Source organism: Synchiropus splendidus, chromosome 13 (genome assembly GCF_027744825.2).
Source record: "Synchiropus splendidus isolate RoL2022-P1 chromosome 13, RoL_Sspl_1.0, whole genome shotgun sequence".
Lineage (NCBI taxonomy): Eukaryota > Metazoa > Chordata > Actinopteri > Syngnathiformes > Callionymidae > Synchiropus > Synchiropus splendidus.
The window spans coordinates 16,271,217-16,293,212 of record NC_071346.1 but is presented as its reverse complement, the minus strand read 5'-3'; the positions used below and the strand labels follow the sequence as shown (position 1 = coordinate 16,293,212).

At 41.2% G+C, this 21,996-nt stretch overlaps 1 protein-coding gene across 2 annotated transcripts; it reads right to left on the bottom strand.

Moving 5' to 3' along the window:
- Nucleotides 1-131: 131 nt before the first annotated feature.
- Nucleotides 132-21,862, bottom strand: tpra (translocated promoter region a, nuclear basket protein). 2 transcript variants are annotated; one of them, XM_053883512.1, is made up of 55 exons: nt 21,610-21,862; nt 20,872-20,976; nt 20,142-20,206; nt 19,942-20,032; nt 18,880-18,983; nt 18,199-18,363; nt 17,995-18,087; nt 17,824-17,904; nt 17,627-17,714; nt 17,165-17,302; nt 16,978-17,072; nt 16,638-16,835; nt 16,454-16,561; nt 16,168-16,385; nt 14,738-14,901; nt 14,532-14,656; nt 14,267-14,415; nt 14,039-14,201; nt 13,819-13,953; nt 12,800-12,940; nt 12,531-12,714; nt 12,272-12,450; nt 12,061-12,201; nt 11,786-11,902; nt 11,501-11,704; nt 11,266-11,438; nt 11,049-11,196; nt 10,717-10,854; nt 9,990-10,121; nt 9,345-9,475; nt 9,036-9,246; nt 8,859-8,957; nt 8,374-8,487; nt 8,185-8,289; nt 7,908-8,111; nt 7,746-7,784; nt 7,407-7,580; nt 7,179-7,278; nt 6,289-6,464; nt 6,067-6,137; nt 5,783-5,982; nt 5,503-5,688; nt 5,262-5,371; nt 5,109-5,177; nt 4,040-4,297; nt 3,798-3,972; nt 3,516-3,724; nt 3,125-3,196; nt 2,969-3,075; nt 2,437-2,549; nt 1,144-1,242; nt 912-1,053; nt 751-848; nt 506-604; nt 132-392 (listed from the first exon to the last, which is right to left on the bottom strand). In XM_053883512.1, exons 1-55 carry the CDS (start codon nt 21,758-21,760, stop codon nt 346-348), a joined length of 7,401 nt encoding a protein of 2,466 aa, XP_053739487.1. In that variant the 5' UTR covers nt 21,761-21,862; the 3' UTR covers nt 132-345. The 2 variants fall into 2 exon arrangements, with proteins under 2 accessions (XP_053739487.1, XP_053739488.1); XM_053883513.1 differs by having other exon boundaries at nt 134-392; nt 2,969-3,060.
- Between the last annotated feature and the right edge of the window lie 134 nt (nt 21,863-21,996).

Below are 21,996 nucleotides of genomic sequence, written 5' to 3'. Positions count from 1 at the left end.
CTAAAAAAGCCAAACCACCATGGATCTCACCAGCAGGGGCGCTGCCACTGAGGAGTTTTGACACCTAACAGGAGGTAAACGGCTTTCCATTTCCATCCAGGGGAGCCTCAGAGTGTTACACTGACTGTCACAGCAACACAAAAAAATATCAAAGAAATCAGCAATGATGTGACTCACGTTCAACTTTATTATGAAAACTAGTATCCTAAATCTCTCGAAAAGCATTGAAATGGATAAGAGTTAGAAAAAGTCAATGAGAGATGAAGTGACCCAAACAATAAAAAAGGCTATATTACAGCACTTCCTCAAGGCCACTAGTTTTGTCTAGGCTACTGAGGATGGGAACTAGTGGATGCTTCCTCTGCCCATCCCTCCTCGTCCTCGGAACGGCCCTGAACAGACAAAAGAACATTATTAACATTATTATTGTCACTTCCTATATTGGAACTGATGCTCTTCAGCCTCAGTGATCACACTGCTGTTGGTTGGAAGAATCAAAGTGTACCTCGGCGGCTGATGAGGGTCCGGGTCTCACCCCTGCCCCCTCGGGTTCCTCGGCTGGTGAAGGTGGAGACCAGACGTCGCTGAGTGACAACACTCGAGTCTGGGAGGGGCCAAAAAAGCATTAAACACAGAGACACAGCCAGCAAAGATGGACACTTAAATGTACTGAAATCGATAAAAAACAAAGCAATAGGACGATTATTCAGTCTTCTGTGTTTGTACTGTCGAAATCGGATGGAATTTTACCAGGGTCTTGGCTGGTGGAAGACAAGGAAGCCTCGTCAGTCTGTTGAACCGGTGCCTCCATATCTGCCGACTGTTCTAAAGATGCTTCAGTAGTGGAACTACAAACACAAACTCTCAGTTATCACAGTCCAGCTCAGCTGGTCGACTGATTTCCAACTCACCTCTCCCCTTCTTGATCCATGAAGACCTCATCTCCATCATCTCCAGCGGCTGCCATTCCAGAGCTGGCGGTTACCATGGGAACAGACTGGGAAGCCATGTTGTCACCACTGTCTGATGGCAGTGACTCAGTGAAGACAGTGACTGACAGACAGGGACAGTTAGCCACCGGTTCATATTGTCACATCTGTGTGTGTGTGTGTGTGTGTGTGTGTGTGTGTGTGTGTGTCTCACCTGGCGCGGCCACTTGCAGCGGTGTTGTGGGTACACTCCTCCCTCCTCCATCCTCATCGTGAGCAGCCAAGAACAGCGGAGACTCATACATACCCAGACCTGGACATCAGAGAAGCTTGTGTTAACAAGTGTGGTGTAAGCAGTGATGTCAGTGACGCGTTACTCTTATATCACAACCTTTTCCAGTAAGGAGTAATGTAGCGTTACTATTTCAAACAAAGTCATCAAATCAAACTGACTTATCTCAGCCACTGTGCGTTACTATTGTTGCCATTGTCGGAAAGCGAAATATTAACATTCGCTTTCGACAACTGCGTCTTTATGCTTGACGTCATGTGCGGGACACGCCACTCACGTTCTTTTCAAGCTCCTGTGTCGAGCTGCCGGCTACACAGCAGTAAATAACGCGAGGAGCTAGCTGAAAACAGTCACTACTTTGAATGAGTGTCTGCTATAGATGACAGTATTAACCCCGCAGGGTCCACCAACGCTCAGAAATCACCAGTTAAAAAGAGCTAAATAAAGTACCCTTGCGAATGCGTCGAAAGTGAGGACTCAAAAAACGATGTACCAGTTTTTTAAAATTCTCTTGATAGGTCAAGTTAAACGACACATATGATAGATTTTTAGACTTTTATAGATTTTTTTTGTCATTGGTGCAGGAAGAAACAGTAGTGATGTGATGTACCTATGTTGCATTTTCTCTCAAAAGTCAGAAATAAAAGGATCCTCCGGCGCGATGGAGCGTAGAGGCGAGCAACAGCAGCCACTTAAGTGCAGCTACTGCCTCCAGGTGGACAACAGGAAACGTGACACACTGAGACTTAAACTTCTGCCTAACTTCTGCCAGCAAAAAAGTAAAATAATAATAAAAATAATGGGGCATTTCTTACATTTTATTACATAAATGACAATATATCACTTTGTTTTGTTTTTCATTCTTGTTGCTTTTGTGTGTGTTTTCCCTCCAATGGGTTTGAGTGTATCAAAGCAAAACATTGACAGTACATTCATATAACTGAGATTGTGCTAAAAAAAATGACCTCAAACATGGAAAACCACTGGACCCCCAAGAACTCCAACCTCAAAATCGACATAAAAGATATGAGAGCTGTAGTCGGCTTCCAAATGTAACCTGACAAGTAAAGTGACTTTTAAATTCAAGTAATCAGTAAAGTAACTAGTAAAGTAAAGTTACTTTTTGAGGGAGTGATCAGTAGTCGGATTACTTTTTCAAAGTAACTGTGGCAACACTGGGTGTAAGTGATGAATGGTGTAATGTGAGCACAGTACCGCCTTGGGAGGCCAGCTGTCCCAGGTCCGAGTGTGATGAAGACGCCTGAGTGAGCAGATCTTCTGGAGGCCCAAACCTGAAGCGGGTAGACAACCCCGCTACCTGCGGTGAGCTGAGAAGCAAAAGAATGAATTTTCTATTCCAAATGGGTCAGAATACTTGAGGACTAAGTGCATAATAGTGATGGTGTACAGTATCAGCACAGTGTGTCACTGTGTCGAAACACTTTATGATGCCTCGTTTACCCATCAATAGTGAATAAATGAATTCCATGAATTCCATCCAACCAAGGATGACAAACACCCCATTATCTTATCTCTTCTTAGACAATCCTGTGGTTCTAAGGGGCGGTTGGGGACCGACAGTCATGATGTGTTCAATATTTGTGATCAAAAATGGTCATTTGAGCGAGGAGAGGCGACCGCTCACGACTCAAACTGTGACATGGAACAGTGTGTAGACAATCACAACATGGAAGATGCATGTGAAAATAACGTTGCCAAAGTGGATATGTCAGTGAGCAAGTCTTACTGTATTGCCTCAGCGAAGCCATCAGTGCGGTGTGGGACCACCAGCGTGGGCGTGCTGGGAACCATCCTGTCATCGTCGTCAAAGAAATGTTGCTGCAGCACAGACACCTTTTCATTAACATGAGATTATGAGCACATTTCACACAGGCAGCCTCACCATGCTACCGATTCCTGGAGTCAACTGAGGCCCACGTCCTACTGAGGGTCGCCGCAGCTGAGAGGATTGTCTCTGCCGATACACAAGACCATGACAGCACAGTCAGTGGAAATCTGTTCCTTCAGCGAATCACAGTGCAAATGCAAGTACAGATATCTCCAGAACAATTCAGTGTGAATTACAAGAGTCGATATTCAAGTTTTTGAATGATGCCTCCAAGTCAGGGGGGGCACATTATCTGCTGTGACTGTTGTGAGGGCCCATCAGGGAATGAGACAGAGGAAAAGTGAGTCCTGAATTTACAATTAAATAATTCAATGCCACTGTCTCCATCAGTGACAGCTGAGTCGCATATGTTTCTATATCTCTATTTTAAGATTGTGATACGCACCTGTATATGAGGCGGACCCAGCTCTGGTGCGGGGGGTTGGATGTGGAGACGTGGTGGGAGGGGATGAGGAGGTCTTCGAGGTTGGGGTAGGCGGGGAGTGATAGAGGAAGTTGAGGGGGAAGGTGCAGCAGAGGAGGAGGCGGGAGGAAAATGGAGGGGGTCTCTCAGAGGGTCAGACTCTGATGCGATGACTCTGCTGGTTTCACCTGCTGCAGGCAGGAGACTGCTGTCAGGGAATTGAAACAGGAGAAGAGACGAGAAGATAAAGAACCAAAGTCTCACCCTGCTCAGACGGACGTGGAGATTCTGAAGATGTGCCACAGCCAGCACCCTCCGGGTTTGATCCATTAGACTGTTCCTCTTCCTGGCCTTCAGCACCTCGGCTCTCCTCGCTGCCCCGAAGTACCATCTGACCTGCCGCGTCATCATCTTGGTCGTCATCTCCATCCTCCTTGGACTGAATCGACACAAATGTAAAGCCATACAGACGATAGAGCTCATGACTATCAAGTACATTCAAGCACCTCCTCGTTCTCCTCTCCATCATTATCATCCTCCTCTTCTTCATCCTCGTCCTCCTCCTCTTCATCTTCTTCTTCTTCTTCATCATCATCATCATCCCCTTCATTCTTGTCTGCCTCTCTGCTTTCGCTGTCTGTATCGATCACGATGACATCTCGTATCAAAGCAGTCTCCTGTGTGGACATCTGGTCAGAGGGGACGGACTGAGAGACGCCCTCCTCCTCAATCTCCACATCGGGGAAAGACTCATCCGGCAGTTCCTGCCACACAAAGTTTCGTCTTTAAATTGATGGCATCAATTGCACGGAACATAAAGGCAGTATTTGCAGCTAAGTTTTAACATTGGTAGGACATACACTTCTGCCAAAGCTTAAGCAAAGAAAGTCAACGAAACTATGGTCTACTTGGAAGACATCATTCGTAGATACATTTGCGTCTTGGACCAGCAGTTTGTCTTTTACATGGGGCAACATTTGGAATTCTTGGACCTCATCTAGGTGCCAGAGAAAGAAGCTATGATAGAGATGGTGAAAACTACTTCACATATTAAAGTACGGGAGAAATGAGGGGAAAAACAGTAGCATAGCCACAGGAATCAGACCTAGAAGTAAATCCATTGAAAGAAACCATTACGACGAGGATGTCGGCAATAACAAAGGTCATCATAAATAGATAGTCCAATAGATAGTCCAGGGGAATGTTTTCAAACTACTTTACTCACTCCATACTTTGATAGAGAGACCCACAAATTGCAGAGGTGTCAGCCACCTGCTTGTGTAAGGCAGACAGCATGGCATTTTTAAATGCAGCAATGTTGCAATACTGAGACGATGGCTCTTAAAGGGTTAAACAAAACCGATATGGTCAGATGCGACAACATATGACCTACCATACTCTATCACACTTCCTTGTCCAATTCATCTCCACTCAAGTCATAACCACTTGCCTTCCTGAATTCCATACTTTCGGAGGGGTTGATGGTCATTCACAACTTGCAAACATGCACGTGGATGGTGCAGGCTTTGCACATACAAAAAATTGACTATAGTTATTAAGATTATGACAGCTTACCTGAGTGTCGTCGGGCAAATCCTCCGCAATCACTTCATTTCTTAGCTCTTCTAAATCTTCAGCTTCAATCTGAAAGACAGACAAGATCTCATTGAATGTGTGGATGGGAAAATAAGTAATTGTGTGGCAGAACGTAGTGCTTCAGTTTCGTACCTGCAGTTCCATCACCGGCCTCAGTCGGAGCTTCTTGCTAGATGACGCAGCAGTCGAACTCTCTGGTCTGTTCTCAGTGTCTTCTTCCTCTCTGACCCGTTTTGAACCTGCTTGCAGAACAGTGGACATAAAATATGGTGAGTTTTCAACCAAAACCATGCTGTCATCCAACAAGGAGCATTTCTATAAGTAATAACGGATTAGCAACCAAACAGAATCTTGAAGAGCCGATCGTACTCACCTGCTCCAGTTGCCGATGAGGATGCAGAAGGCCGCTCTGCATCCATGCTGCTGCCAGCCTCCTGACTTGCTGCCTGCTGCTGAGTGGGCTGGACAAAAGCAGTGGCCTGAGTGCTGGACGGCTGGGTCAAGGAGGTGTTGAGACTGGAGGTGGACGAGTGAACAGAAGCTGCTCCGCTCATGAGAACTGTGCAAAAAACATCAATAAGCTACATCTTCAAAAACACGCAGATACAATTCCTGACCTTCATTCTAACGAAAAACATATTCAGTATTCTCACCCTCTTGGCTGTCGGCCTGTGTTGTTGGCATGACAGTGGCAGTGGGCGTGGGCATGGGCACAGTAGCTGGTGTAACCATGGGTCGGATGCTGGCTCGGGGCGTTGCCTTGCTACTGGCAGATGAGGTTGGCTTACTGCTCTGGGCAGGAGTGCTTGGAGTAGGACGAATGTTGGCTGTGGGGGTCTCAGACAAGCTGGAGCTGAAGAAGATGAAGGAACAAAAATCATTTCCAGATGAAAGGAGGGCCCATGTTGAATTCAACTGTGAAGAAGTGCGCACTCACCTGCCCCTTTCCTGGGCTGGAGTCTTCAGAGATATTTGTCTTTGATCCACAGATTTGGCCTGATCACTCATCTGAAAAGTTAGAGGGGGAAAAAAGCAATAAATTAAGTCAATAAATAAATAAAAACAATTGGAGAAAATGTTCCATACAAGCATGATCAGTCTCCATTGTGTATGTACATTGTTCACCGTTCATTTTGCAATTTCTGGAATTTCACTGTACCTGATCCTGTGTTTCATCTTTGGGTTCAGTGTGCTTATCTCTCACATCTCTGAGTTCTCTTTCCAGTCGGAGAATCCTTCCTTCATATTGGGACTTCAGAGCATTCATCCTGTCCTCCATCTCTTCTTTGTTCTGCTTTAGCTCATCCACATCTTTGCTCATTTGTTCCTTGGCAGCTGTGGGGACCAGAAAGCTGGCTTCAGGCTTTGTTGGAGCCAGAACTAAAATATCCATTGACAAAACTAAGATTTGCAACACAAACTTGTAGAATTGTCTGTTGAACGGGGCCCAATGTTGCGCATTTCATGTACTTCTGAAATAAAATGCAGCACAGTGTAGCATTGTGATAGGTTTCTTCTAACAGTCAAGTGATTTTGAAGTCACTGATCAGATTGCATTTCTGGGTCAGCACGCAATCTCCATCATAAAGGAGGGAGTTTTGGATCAGGATCTTCGGGAATGCTTTAGTGCAAAGAGAGAATTCATCTGGCTCCTACCAGAATAGGGGGAAAAATATATTCTGTGGCCCAATTTCTTGTTCACCGTATCATGAATACGGAAATACTTCGGCCAAAAGCCAAGGTGACAGTGGCTTGTACGTTGCCTTTATTCAGTCTTTGTCTAAGCAGTAATTAAAAAGATGGAATAAAACAGTCTCAGAAGCTTGTAAAATCATTATTTACAGTTGTCAGGGGTGTAACCGAGCAGCATGACTGTTGGAGATAAATGATATTCATATTCATATCAAATTCTAATGCGAGAAACAAATATAAATATCTGTCTATTTGACTGTATCTCTAAATAGATACATTGGGAGGCTCTGTAGAGCACATCTCAATGTAATTACACAGCAACATTTTTCATATTTTTGTTGCTCAAATAGAACTCACCATTCAATTGACTGATTTTGGCTTTTGCAGCAACAATCACTTTCCTCATCTTCTCTTTGTCTGCAGTTAATTGTTGCTCTTTATCCTTGGTCTCCGAAAGCTGGGAATGAAGACAAACACACACCAGCAAATGTTATAAATGTTTTTATCATTTCAGGATATTAACTTGGTTCAAGCTATAAATGACATGTTTTCATTACTACGTGTGATACGACCCACGGTGCCTACCTCCTGCCGAAGTTTGGCCAGCTCCTTTGCTGCATTTGTGTCATTACCAGTGTTACCGTCACTGGAGACAGCAGCCTGGCTGGTTGTTTCAGCTCGGCTTGCCTCGGCAGCCTGGGTTGCTTCTTGCAGCTGCTGCTGGAGACGTTTGACATCAGCTTCCCGGTCAGCAACAGCCTGAAAGACACAGAACATAAAATGTGACGCATAAGGTTACATATGGGAAAATATTGTATGCAGATGTATAGTGTATGAAGTACCTAACATAGCTAATGTACACATTCAATTTTCATTTAAAAAATATACTAATAAAGTATAACAGTAACCAATGATTTTACAAACCTTCTTCTGATTGTCCAACAGACCTTGGAGCTCTGTCACCTGAAAAAGAAGCGTTTAAATGGAACAGTTATAATAACTCATTTGATTAAGAAGCAAGGAGGTTCTTTTCATGACCAAAGGTTCACATTTTCAAACAGTTGAAGAGTTTATCAGTGTCCTCACCTTGCACTCAGATTGGCTCAGGGCATTTTTGAGGTTATTGATTTCCTGGTTGAGACTCAACTGACCAGTCTGTTGAGTTTGTTGCAGCTCCTTCTGATTCTGCTGGAGAGCATCTTTAGCCTGCTGCAGCTCCTTCTGAATATGCTGAATCTGGTTCTGGCGGGCCTGAAGTTGATTCTGAGCAGATTTTAACTGGTTCTGAACCTGAAATGGATGAATGAAGATGTAATGGCAAAAAAAATCAACTGCAGTGCTGGGATCTTACTGCATCTCATACCTGTTGGGTGCTTGTCTTGGCCTGCTGAAGCTCTTTCTGACTTTGGGTCAGCTGGTTCTGATTCTGTTGCAGCTGAGTCTGTGTCTGTGTCAACTGAGACTGAACCTGCAGCAGGAGAAGGGGATGAAAACATAGCTTTTAATTCCACATATGGAACACACTGGCATGCTTTGAAACTATCCACAGTACCTGTGTCAACTGCGCCTGCTTTTGAGCTTGCTGGTTTTGAATCTCTTGTAACTTTTCCTTGGTGTTTTGGTTTTCCTTCTGTGCTTCTTCCAACTCTTTCTGCAACTTTTTCACCTTTGAAATAAAATAAATAATTAAAATAATATTTTTTTTTTTAAATACAAAAAAAATATTTGTACTGAATGTAGGAATTTTATTTTTAAGTATTTATCTGTTGAGTACTTAAGAAGGAACAAGGACATTAAATGTGGTACTGAGAGCAGAACACAAAGAATTCACTGGTGGCCATAAAGAAAAAAAAAAACAATACATTTATAGATCCACAAGAGTTCTGTGTTGGTGTTTAGAAGTAGAACAGCACAGTTCATATGGTTTGCAGGATAGAACAGATCATTGTACTTGAACTATATATATCAAACATAAACCCACAGACAGTGATTGCCAGACGTGAAGCTGAAGGGCAATCAATCAACAGAAAAGCTTACCTCTTCTTCTTTCTTCTGGCTGTTCTCTTTGAGGGTGTTAAGCTCCTCTTTAACCTTGCTTAGCTCCTGTTGCGGTTTTGCAACTTCCTGTTGTTTTACCTGGTTCCCGATTTAAACCATTGGACAAGTAGATAAGTACTGTATATTTTATTCATTATAAGTAAAAGGAGGACCAACCTTGTCATGTTCCACTTTGAGCTCTTCATACTGGCTCTTGTAGCGGCGACCGATTTTCTTCACCTGCGTGATTGTCTTGTTTTTCTCCAGGATTTCATTGTTTTTAGTTTCAATTTCTTTTTTCAGTGTGTCTCTTTCTGATGTCAGTCGAGCAACAGACTCTCTGAGACCTTGGAGTTGAGACTGAGCCACATTGCTGCTGGCACTGGACCTAAAGACATAAACAGATGATAATGGCAACACACCAACATAATTGCTAGTAAACATTTACGGAGTGAATTCTATTGGATGTTCAGTTGAAGTTTGTACCTGGCGTGATCAGTCTTCAGCTTGGCCACCTCTTCAGCCAACTGAGCAATCTGCTTCTGCTGTGCTTCTCTTTCCGCAGTGAGTTTCTGCCTCTCCTCAGTGTCTCCGCTCTTTTGCTGACTCACCAATTGCTAATACGCAAACATTAAAATTAAGAAAAATTAGACAGATGTTTCATTTTCATTTCAGTTAATTATTATTGACATTTATTCTAAATGAAAAAAAGTGCAATTTATACTACTAGAAAAGCTACATTTTGAAAATAGAAACACTTGCCGAATGTTGTTGTGGTTTGTTACTAACTACAAAAAAACATAACCAAACAAAGGTCTAACATGATATCTAGTATGAGGTAACTATTGCAAATTGCTGGGAAAAAATTCGCCATCCTGGTAAAGAGGTGTAAGAGATGTTCATTGCAATAACGCATAACAGCAGCTCCTCGGACTCAAATGCTTATTATTGTCACTATTCTCAGTAGACAGGGACCATTAATGTGGTCTGGCACCGTCAACAGGGGGCTAGTATTGCATTTTTTAGAACATAGAAGTACATTCATAATTCTTAACAGCTAGAGAGGCACATGAAACAACATCAGAAAAGTAGTAATGAGGCAGATCAGTTTATGGAGAAGAAGTGATGTACCTGAACTTTGGCTTTTAAGTGTTTGAGGTCGACTTCCAGCAACCTCTTATCGGCCTGCAGGGAGCCATTTTTCTCAGAAAGTTGTGATAACGAATTGTGCAGGGGGGCGATGTCGAGTTGCAGCTTGTTGACCTGTCAGACAAAGAACACCACTGGGCATTTCAGCAATCTCAGCTATATTTTTGAATGACATTTTCACTGGCATTATGAGATGTGAAAAAAAAACTTTACTTTAATGGGGGGAAACAAATTATTCTCAGATATAACAAGAAATATCACAACTACAGATAGGATTTTATGAACTGCTTCAGAGATTGAATATTATTTACATTACAAGAGGTGTCTAAATGATATATTTTTGTTTATTGTTTATAAGAAAACCTAAAATATTGACAGTTAAAATATGTCGGTTCTCACACTTGGCTTTATCACAGTCAACAAATGTTATGGTGATCATTTGTTCCAAACTGGACAAAGAATAATATTAATATATACATTAATATTTAGTAGCCCTGCCAGTTGCACACAGTAGAATGCATGAGGTAACCGAAAACTTTTTTCCCCCTACATTATGTTGTATTACCAAGTTTCTTTTACCATAACGTGCTCAAGCTTAATTTGAAACACTTTGCAGCAATTAAACAATACATTAAATATGCATAATGACGTCCCGAATCATCATCAGAGTGCATCTGAAACGTGAAAATCGTGCAGCGAGTCGTCTTACTTTTGCCTGAGCTTGCTGTAGCTCCTGTTGTAGCTTCTCTCTCTCGTTTTTCAGCATCTTGTTAGCTTCTTGAACAGCCTGGACACTCTCCATTTTTTTCAACTGCTCCTCCTGTTGAGCCAGAGTCTTGACTGTGCACTGATGGGGCATAACAATATACATTAATGCATTCAGTTGTTACGTTTATTTTAATCGCATCCTTTGTCACTTAGCATTTGCTCAACACAATGTGCATCTTATTTTATGCATGCTTCACATCTTCAGTCAAAGAGGTGCAGAACGTTTACCACAAACACATTGTAGATGTTGCGGCATTATTGGCAACACATTACCTGAAGTTTATCTCTCTCAGCATTCAGAAGTTCTTGCATTTCCTTCAGTTCGCGGTCCTTGTGTTGCACAAGCTGCTTGTAGCGAAGGGCTTCTCCCTCTGATGCAGCGCACTCAGTCAACGCAATCTCCTTTTCACGTCTCACAAATCTGCATAGCACACACAATATTAAGACCATAGGCTGTTTACAATTTTACTATTGGTCTGTATATACATGCCTGAGAATTTCAAGGATCTGCTCAGTGGTTTTCTCTTCCTCACTGAATGATAAGTCAAGCTGTGCCTGCGGTTCCTGCCGTTTCTGTGTGGCCATTTCATCAATCTGCTGGTGAAGCAGAGTGTTCTGCTTCAAAAGCTCAACGCACCGACGATTGTGGCTGGACAACTCATCCTATGACACATTGAACAAGTCGTCATTGTTACTACTGAGAACCCAAACGAAAACTTTGGTACCTTTAGCTGTTTCTCTGCAACGTTCAAAGCGGTTGTCCTCTCTTGAAGGAGAGAAGTGGTCTTGCTCAGCTGCTCCTCCAATTCCCTCCTCTTTTCTGATTCTTGTTGAGACCTTTTCTTCAGTTCCTGCAGGACCTCCACATCAGCAGCGTGGAGCATGAGCTCCCGCTCATACTTCGCCTGGGCTTCCACAGCATACTTGGTCTAATACACCAATTAATTTCATGAGTAACACCAAAAATAATAATTTGACAGATATTCATCAATTCATCAGCGTGATAGAACCTGCAGCAGAGATTCCTGGGTGGCTTTTTGCTCCTGAGTCACAGCAGTTGCTGCTCTCTCCAATGCCTCTTGCAGCTCAGTTTGGCTTATTTTAAGCGTTCGATGCAGCTCACTGACCTTGAAAAAAGTTGCGAAGGTGGCGATCAACAAAATTACATCATAAATTTGTTTTAAGTTTTTATTCCAGAGGCATTCTTTAGGACATTTTCAATTTCATGTTTGACTGCAGCCAAAACAATTGAAATGACAAATAGCCATAGCTAAAAACAACTTACTTGTTTCTCCACAGCGTCTACAGCTTTCCTCTTGTCTTCTTGTCCTTGCTGCTTCTGTTTCTCCACCTCCATTATCCTGTTCTCCAGCTGCTTCTGAATTGTCTCTGCCTCATTCAGACGGCTCTCAAGTGGAGTTCGGGACTTCACAAAAGCACCCAAGGTATAAGCTTGACCAGGACACAGCAAAAGAAATTCCAGGGAAATATTTTACCTCTTTTTCTTTCTTCAGACTGTCTTCCAGGGTCAGAACAACAGCTCTGTACTGCTCCACTGAAGTATTTGCATTCTTCAACTGCTCTGCAAGTTCACCGTTTTGCTCTTCAGCAGACTGGAGTTTGTCTTTTAGGTCAGTAACTTCCTTTTCTGACAGACTAGCCTGTGTAGAGGGAACTGGTATAGAGACAGTGTTAAGACATTATGCCATGATCATCAAAAGTCAAGAGTTATGTGGAGTTATGCGTTTTATGTACCCCTCAATGGTGTTTTCAAGCCTACAGCTCTGGTTGCAGGGGTTGTCGTCTCAGCAGAAGAAGTGGCTGCCAACTGGGCTTTGAGAGTTGTGACCTGCTGCTCAGCACTACGCAACACCTCCTTTGTCTGCTGCTGCAACTTGTTCTGAGTCTCCAGTTGTTTCTTTGCTTCTAACAACTGGGCCTGGTGGAGAATAAGCAGAGCTGAGGACATTTGTTTTTGTTTCTTTTCAACTTTTATTATCAAAACAAACAATGATGATACGTACATCCATGTTGCGACCAAGTGTGTGTCTTTGTGCCACTTCCTGATTTAGTTTCATCTTCATTGAAGTCAGTTCTGCTTCCAAGTGCTCAATCTTATTGTTCAGACGTTGACGAGTCTCAGTCTCTGTGCGCTCCATTGTCACCTAACAGTAAAAGAAACTGTGTTAAATAATAACTTTGCAAAATTTCATATGAACAAGCATTGCAACCCATAGTTAAGTGAAAAATATTTTAGACAAAACAAAAAATTAAGCGATTTGCTTTTCCTAAGCATCATAGTATACTACGCAACAACAACCTCCCCTGTCTCCTAGACCGGGGGATGTTTTCAATCTTTATTCTCGCCAGAACATTCACATGAACATGCCCACAAATGTTGCTCAGACTGAAGTTACAGGTGTTCTGCTTGTGTACATCATGCTCTCGGTCAAGATAGGAGTAAACCAAACAATTCCAAGATAACAGAGGTGCTATTGTACATTTGTTATTAAAATCGAAATATATTTTCTAGCTAGTTTGCTAGACAGTTTTTTAAAGTTCTGAAAAGATTTGGTGGTGATGGAATTAAATTTTAAAAAACAACTTTACAATAGAAAAATCACAATCCACTTGAACTTTTTCTCCACAGTGTTTGGCCAGTATCAATCGAATGCCATGGGTACGCTGCTGGACGTGGAGGAGGTGAAGCACATTGTTCAGAGAAACACCTCTGTTGAGCACCTACTTATGCACTTTTAGCCTCAGTAAGAAACATTATAGTGAGGGGCCAACTATCACAATTGAGGTAATGGACACCAAAGGCTCATATTGTTTCTCTATCTTGAGCATTTTTGAAAAATGTGATCGAGAATTGCATCCTCTTCATAATACACTTCGTACATCTTTACCATGTATGCTAAACTAACACTGTCTGCACCAATGCCTAGACCGTATTCTGGTAAAACTTTCTCTTATACATATATTTCTCTAATAGATTTTTTTTGTTCAATGCAGATGTAATGTCTTGGTGAAATAACAGTACCTGTATTGTCTTCAGGTTGGTGGACAGCAGTTTTTGGTTGCGTTGTTCTACGAGTAAGGCTTCCTTCTCTCTGTTAAGCCGACTCTCTGCTTGTCTCAGCATGTCTCTCTCTTTGGTCAAGTTCACGACCCGTACCTTTAGACACAAGAGTATATACACATATTTACAAGCAATGTATCACCTCTCATTTTCAAGTGGTGATACACTGGTGATACCTCACCTCTTCCAATGCCAGTTTTTCATTAGCTTGTCGAAGGTCTTGATTCATTGTGAGAATGGTGTGCTCATGCCTTTGAGCTGTTGCTGACATTTTTTGGTTTATGTCTTTTAGAGCAGAGATCTCCCTGCGGAAGGCTGTTACACTATTCTGCAGCATATCATACCTGATGAACACATTTCTGCTTTAGTAAAAAACACACCCGGAGAATATCAAATGATCAAAATTTACCTTTTGTCGCTGAACTCTAGTTGAGCAGTCAGCTTGGCGTGGCTAGCTCGGAACTCCGTCAGCTGTTTCTGCAGCCGGTCATTAGTTTCATTCAACAATTTGTCGTTTTCTGCTTTTTCTTTCTTGTACAAAGTGAATGCATCATTCAGCTAGACAAAAAAAGTTTTTTGTTAATAACAAAATCTTACACAATAACGTTGAAAATGCATGATAACATTTAAAATATATAAAAGGAAGTGCAAATTGCAAGTTGTCAATGTCATACTTGTTTCAAAGCTGCTTTGGCTTGAGAAGTTTGAGCGGATTCAGCCGCCACAGCTCTCTGTGGAGTAGAGCGTGTGGCTGGGACTAAGGGACGACCTGGCAGAGGTTGAGAAGACGGATCTGAACCTTGAGGAAAAAGATAGAATGTCACCTTAAAAATATATGAATTAAAGACATTATTCTGGCAGCAAGATTGCTATGTGTCACCTGAAGTGGGCAGGTTGAAGCCAGTGCTCTGGGTCAGGAGTGCCTTGTACATGTCCCTCTGTCGAGCACTGGAGTCGGCCAACTGCTTCTGCTGGTTCCTCTGCTCTTTAAGCTGCTCTACCTCCTTCAGTGCTTTACTCAAACTGGCCTCCAACTCTGATGTACTGCAAAGGAGCAAAAATAGTATGTCATACTAGTCCAGCAAAACAGCAAATAAACCTTTAGAACATTTAAGTAGAATTTTACATATACATATCATATACTTGGCATTAAGCAACTGAGAATTTAGATGTTTATTTGTTTTTTTCTTTTTAGAATTGCTCCATAATTATGGGCAAAATGATCATCATAATTACTTTGATCAAGACTGTCATTAGGGATACACTGAAAATTTTGCAGAGACTTCTGACACTGGATCAAAATGGCCAAAACAGGATGTTGTGACGATGCAAGCAAATTCTGTAGCCATCTCACGATTATCTATGATGGCCAGACACTTCTGAGCAAGATTGATGAATCGCAATTCCTAAGATGCGTGAAGTTGAAATTACAAGAGTGAGTGCCTTTGCAAAGAGTTTCTCTACATCACACACATTACTTTCTCATTGGGCAAAAGCAAGTCTTGATTGCAAATGATGATCACAAGCTGATTCACGTCTCAACAGTGACACATCTTGCGTTTCTGACCCAAGAAAAGATAGTGCCCTTGTGGCTAACTTAAGAGATCAGATCCTCTGATGCATCTGTTATTATTATTATAATTATGTGCTCTATGAGGTCTCTGCTTTGGTTACCACTAGAGATGCTCCGATCGATCTAGAGAATCAACATCTCACATCGAATTAAATGTTTTTCAGTTCAGTCCTTTTGGATAGTTGCTGCATTCAGCAAGGTTTTTCTATTTTTTGCCTTCTTGAAGAGGTAAATAAAAACGTGTCTGAATTAAAATGATTTAAAGTTCTTGTTTCCACATCATGTAGACAGAAGGTCTCATCATTTTGATCACAAATTCATAGTCAATCCATTGGATCAGTATCGGTGATCAGTGGTGATCAGCAGCTAAAATCCTGATCGGAGCATCCCTTGTTACCACATTTTTGTTTTTCAGTTTCAGCCAAAAATGTTCATTCCAGCGAATCTCTAATGGTAACCACATTTTTTTTAAATAAATATTGTATGTATTTTCATTGTTTTACTTTTAAAAAGATGTGTGAACACTGTAAAAGTGATACATTACATAAAAAGTCTCTTGGCACTCTCTGCAAATTTGGTTGCAGAAATGTTAGAATTTGGTTGCATGTCAATGCAATCGAAGAACTATCGAAGGTGATCGATGTCAGTTAATCGTGTCAGCCAAAAACAATCACGATTGAAATGCGAATCATTGTGCAGTCCTACTTTTATCAACGTTCTAACAACTTTTTTCTTACCGAGCTGCTGTCTCTTGATTCTGCCGCTTGTCGCCTTCCTCCTCCAGCTGCCTGAGACTTTCCCGGAGACTCTGGTTCTGCTTAAGGAGGTCATCAACACTGCGGATCATCTGTTGCTGAGGACCCTCAGAAGTGCTGGAAATACTTGCTGTGCTTTCATCATCTTTGGTCACTTTGGTCCCTTTGCTGTCCTCCAGCTCCACCAGCAGTGAACAGACCTACGTGAGCAGCATTCCCTTTCTGTCAATAAATTCTACACAAAAGTAATGAGAATTAGAATACATACCTGTAAAGAAGTATCATCAAGAATTCTCTCCACTCGCATCTTTTCTTTCTCCAGAGATTCGCAACGCTGCTTGATATCATCTTTCTCTTTTTGAAGAGAGTATATCTCCTGTTATGAAAAAAACAACAAATTTATTCCTGGTCGACAATGCTACGCATGGTTTCATGGATCTAGGAACACATACCGATCTGGCCTGGTCTAGCTTGTTGCATATGGAGGTCATCGAACCCTGCATGCTTTCATACTCTTCTCTCTGGCGTTTAAGAACCGGTGCCTTCGATTCAACTTCCTTGACGATCTCATCCAGAACTTTGCTGACTCTCCGGGTCTCCTGCTTCTCCAGCTGGAGCTGAGTCTGGCACTCAGTGTAAGCGTTGTACAACTGAACAAGGACAAAAGTTGCATTTGTCATCTGCCGTCTTATCAATTTAAAAAAGACTGGAAAAACAAAATACTTTTCTGAAAATCTTTGGCTATTAATAACTAGTATTCATGTCAATTCTGATTTCAATCACTGATCTTACATCAAAGAATTTCATTCCAGGTTTGACAATGGCAGCTATTGCAGCTGCTGATGGACACAAGGAATCCAGTTGATCCTCAGTCAAAGACGAACCACCTGGGAGGAAAACATAAGCAGCATGAAAGAAACACATCTGTGTTTCACAAGATATTTATTATTATGAAGGAAGTCCAAGTTGGTGTTCTTACAACAGCGTTTGCCAGAGGCCTTCAACACAGAATTTTCAAGCTCCTTCTCCATTTTCTTGAGCTTCTCTCTCAGCTCAGCCTCCAGCTGCGTCTTCTGTCGCTCTGTTTCTGACACTTTCCGCTCTAAAAGCTTGTTGGCTGAAAGCACAAAGACCACAGGAAGTAGCACTTGTCAATTAAAACCACTGTGGGACAATTACTTTTTTTTATTATGCAAGAAAGTGATAATTCAGATTCTTCTAGATTACAAATAAAGGTCAGGCAACTTATGCCACTTTTGTTTGGAATATATAATAATAATAATAACAAAATACTCTTGTTAAAAATAAATAAATTACAATTGGAGGGAAACAGTAAATACCTACATAAAATTTAACAATCCAATACAGTTATTAAGATACAGTAAAAGTGGTAGTTGTAGTTTTAACATTTCAATATTTAATTAATTTAAAAGATTAGTACCTTCAGTGCTGCTTTTCACCACCCTGGCAAGTTCCTCAACAGCTCTGCTCAGTTCCTGGTTTTTTGTCTCCATGTCTGATGCGGCTCCCTGAAAGAAAACGTAAACAGTGGGTGAGAAAAACAAAATCAAGCCAAAAACCAGTGTAAACAGACTGAGGCAGCAAAAAAATGCAGATTGTGTTGTTGAATAAAACCACCTTGTATAGAGAAGACAGTTTCACATGAGCATTCAGTTCATTGCGGTATTTCTCGTCCATGGCCGCCTGCTCATCTTTAGCCTTCAAAACAAAAAAATCAATAAGAAAACATTAAGAAAAAAAAAAGGATAAATATACACCAACATATAGCACTATGGGACAAGTGCGTACTTGTCTCAGCTTATTGTTGAGATCTTCAGCTATTTTGCTTTGACTTTCACAAGAATCCCTGAGAGAGCCAAGTTGCTTTTCCAGCAAGGTCACCTGAGATAAAATAAAAAAATCAAACATTCAGAGACAGTTCAAACTTGCGAGCGTAGCCATGTTATAAATGCAGGTTATTTTTCTGACTATGAATGAGTATCAGTACGTTACCTGCTCCTTGCTGCTCTTCAAACTTCCCTGCAGCTCGAGAATCTCCTCGCCTTTTTCTCGATTTGTATTCAGCAGCTCTTCTGTCTTCATGTTCAGCTCTTTCGTCAGCCACTCAATTTTGTTCTCCATTAACTCTTTTTCCTGTTCCACCCGCTTCTCCCGGTGCTTAAAATGGAAAAACAGAAAAAAATCAATCAAATTACTGATTTTTTGAAATGAAGGCTGTACAGCCAGACATGGAGCGCTTATAGCAAAAATGCAAAACCCACATCCCCAACAATTGTTGAATGTCTCCACTGTGGGACTAATAAAGACCATGTAATCTAATCTAATTAAGTGCATTCAAGACAAAAAACATTTTTAAAAAATAACCTCCGCTTTAAATGAGGGAGCACTGTATACATAAGCCAGTAGGCAGTACCAGGATCTTAGATATTATACAGACTAAACTTTAAATGTTAAAAGTGAAATCTCTAGCAGTGGTGTCATGTTTGTTCAGGGAACATGTGTGAAAAAAAAGAATAAAAAAAAAAAATCATAATTTATGGTATAAAATTATATAAAATAATATGGTATTATGAATTCCTCATATTGGTAGTTGGTATCGGAAAGTACCCAAATCTCAGTAGTCGTACTAGGTAGGAAAAAAGTGGTATAGGGACACACCTACACATTGCATACCTGAACTGTTGCCTCAGATGACTGAATCTCATCAAGCCTTAACTGCAACTCCATCTTGACTTTGCTGGTCTCAGTCAGCTTCTCATTTAGACGGTTCACATCCTCTGGAAGACAGACGAAACATAGAAAATGTGATGTAAAATGGAGATGGCATTGTCACAGGGTTCTTGTCCACACTTAAAAAAATTATGGCATAGTCAAAAAAAGGCGCAATTTATTGTGGTCCTCTAACAAAAAGTGCAGTGATCTCAGTGGCTATTTACAAAAGTGGAAAATGTAGCAAAGAGGGTATTTACAAAATGTACAGGGAAAACTGGACGGAATTCCACAAAAACAACCAAGTCAGCTTTATAAAAAAAAATTTAAAAATTAAAAAAAAAAGCTGAGTTCTCCAACTCACGGTTTCCGTTGTCTGCCACCATCACACACCCTCTTCAAACAATACAAAATGGCATCCTAAAATACCCCTTTTCTCCTCCCCTGCATGAATCACAGGGCATCACATTCCATTTTAAAATTAAACACAGTTTCAATCTTCTCATTTTGTTTGAAAGTGTACTATTGCCACATTTGTTTTTTACGAGGCAATTCCCCCTAGAAAATGCCTTAATTACAGTAAATATAATTTCCAAACGTCTGACACAAACCGCGCAAAAGAGCGTGCATAAATAAACAGCAGCAGAACTGCTCCTGTTTGGAACATGCGCGTTCTGCTTGGCCGGCTGCTAGACGCTTCTCGCTGGCTGCGGTGGGTTTCATGTGTTGGCCGTGATTCTAGCATGTATGAGCGGGGGAAAGTCAGACAACCGAGTGTGCACCCTCGGTTATGCCAGCAGAAGTGTGGATTAAGTTTGAAGAAGTTTTGCGATTGCTAACCGGACTGGTTGTGGTAGCGTGTGCGCGTGTGTTTGCGAGTGTCTGCCTGCAGCCACTGATTGGGAGGGGAAAATGGAGAGCGTGCAGGAGCTCTCGGTGACCGACTGTCGGACCTGCTCCATCATACATTAAACACAAACATCTATTTTCCATTTGAATCAAAACCCGAACATTGTGACTTCTTACCCGTCAGAGCATCCACTTCTTGCGTTCTCTTCTCCAGGAGTCGCGACACTTCCCTATTCTCTGCTTCGATTTCATACTTGGTCTTCGTTTGCTTCATGGAAAAAAAATAATAATAAATGATAATATCACCATTTAGGAATCTTCGAATGACCATGTATGCAAACACCATAAAAGCTTTTAGTTCATTAATCAACATTTACCTGCTGAGAGGGTTTATCTTTTGTTGTGTCTCCTTCAATTCCCTTCAGCGCACTTAGTTCTTCATCTGGAAAACACAAGGGGTTTTTTTGTTTTGGTCTTATTTTTGTTTCTTTTTTGGCGTTTTCATCACAACACTCCTCACAATATTTAACAATTAGTTTAGTCCACTATAAAACACCCTTCCAAACCACATCACTTGACTGCGAAAAGGTGAGCAGCCCAAAATACGCCACAACAAAAATGCTCTCTGCTCTAAAAGCTTGTTGGCTGAAAGCACAAAGACCACAAGAAGGAGCACTTGTCATTTAAAACTACTGTGGAACAATGACTTTTTTTTATTATGCAAGAAAACGATAATCCAGATTGTTCTAGATTACGAATAGAGGTCAAGCGACTTATGCCACTTTTGTTTGGAATATATAATGATTATAATAATGCACCAAAACAAAAATGGCAGTCAAAGAATGCAGTTATTCCATAATATTTTTTTTTTCCAGAGGAACATGTCAAATAAGATTTTTCAGCATGAGCACCCACTCTACTGTAAAACAAATGGAAAAAAAACACAAAACTATAAAATTCAAATCAAAATAGGATGATACACATTTTGAATTTGAAACATTAATTAAATCAATATAATATAAAGTAGATAAATGATTTTTGCTTATTTATTTGAATATTTTAATGTGACATGACCAGTTCATAAATACCATTTGCATGAATACTTACTGAGTTTCTTGTTCTCTTCCTTGACCGAGAGCAAGTCCCGAGTGGCTGTAAGGGTCTGCTCTTGACTCTCAGTCAGCTTCTTCTCAATGTTGAAGTACTGTTGCTCTGTCCAACAGACATCAAACGGAATTGAACCATCACAAATGACTTAGTTCATAATGTTAAACATAATAACAACATGTTCTATAGCTTGATAACGTTACACAAGAAGCTGAAAATTACACAATAAAGGTTTGACACGCACAATTGTCATTCACAGGATATTGATTTCCTTACCCGGCTGTTAAAAAGGAATATATTGGTATTACGATTTGAAGCAGCAGAGCAAGAACATTTACAGTCGATTGGAAACACGTATTGCGACCTATCAGTTCATGAATATATAAGATTTACAGGAGACAATCGTGTACTGCATGAATTGCGTAGGGGGGCAAGCATCTTGTCATGTCTTCTATTGAAAAGGAAACACCGCGAGTTTCACGTTTTGTCTTCATGGCGACAGTGCAAGTGAAGGATAATACTGTACATACGAACAGGGCACAGTTGTATGTCTTGAACCTAACTTAAACACACGCTCATGTTAGCATCAGTTAGCACTAGGATTGCATATAGGTTTTCGAACAGCATTTCAACACCAAGTCAAACTACATTCTGTGATATACAGAAAGTATAAGTATGTAGTTGTGTTACGACGATATGTCAGTATAGACATCGTCAGTATCGTGGCTAGCGTCTTACCGCTATCAGCTTTGAATCTCTCATGCTGCGTTTGAAGAGCCTCGTTAGCATTTTGAAGCTCTGTGACAAACTTCTCCAGCTTGTTCTGGACACCTTTTGAAAGTTTGTTCAGCTCTGTCCGCTCCAGAGCCTGCAGTAGGACGACCGCCATCGCCCACAACCACCCCCCAAAAAACTAAGGGGGTGAACGGTTGCTAAAGTGTGGTTAAAAATGAAAGAGTCTCAATCTTGAAACGGCCGGGGAACACCACAAGCAGATGTCACGCACTGAGCGCACACGAAACCGGAAGCTCTATTCTAATTTTCAAAACAAGCTACAGCAAGATGGTTTTCAACATTAATTGTGTTGTTTAGTTAGTGACGCATGCCTTGATTAAGCGTATTAGA

Coding starts and splice junctions, on each gene's coding strand:
- tpra (XM_053883512.1), bottom strand. CDS start 21,760: ATGGCGGTCGTCCTACTGCAGGCTCTGGAGCGGACAGAGCTGAACAAA. Junction 11,197..11,265: donor CAGATCCTTGAAATTCTCAG/GCATGTATATAC, acceptor TGTGCTATGCAG/ATTTGTGAGACGTGAAAAGG. Junction 10,855..11,048: donor CTGAGAGAGATAAACTTCAG/GTAATGTGTTGC, acceptor ATGCCCCATCAG/TGCACAGTCAAGACTCTGGC.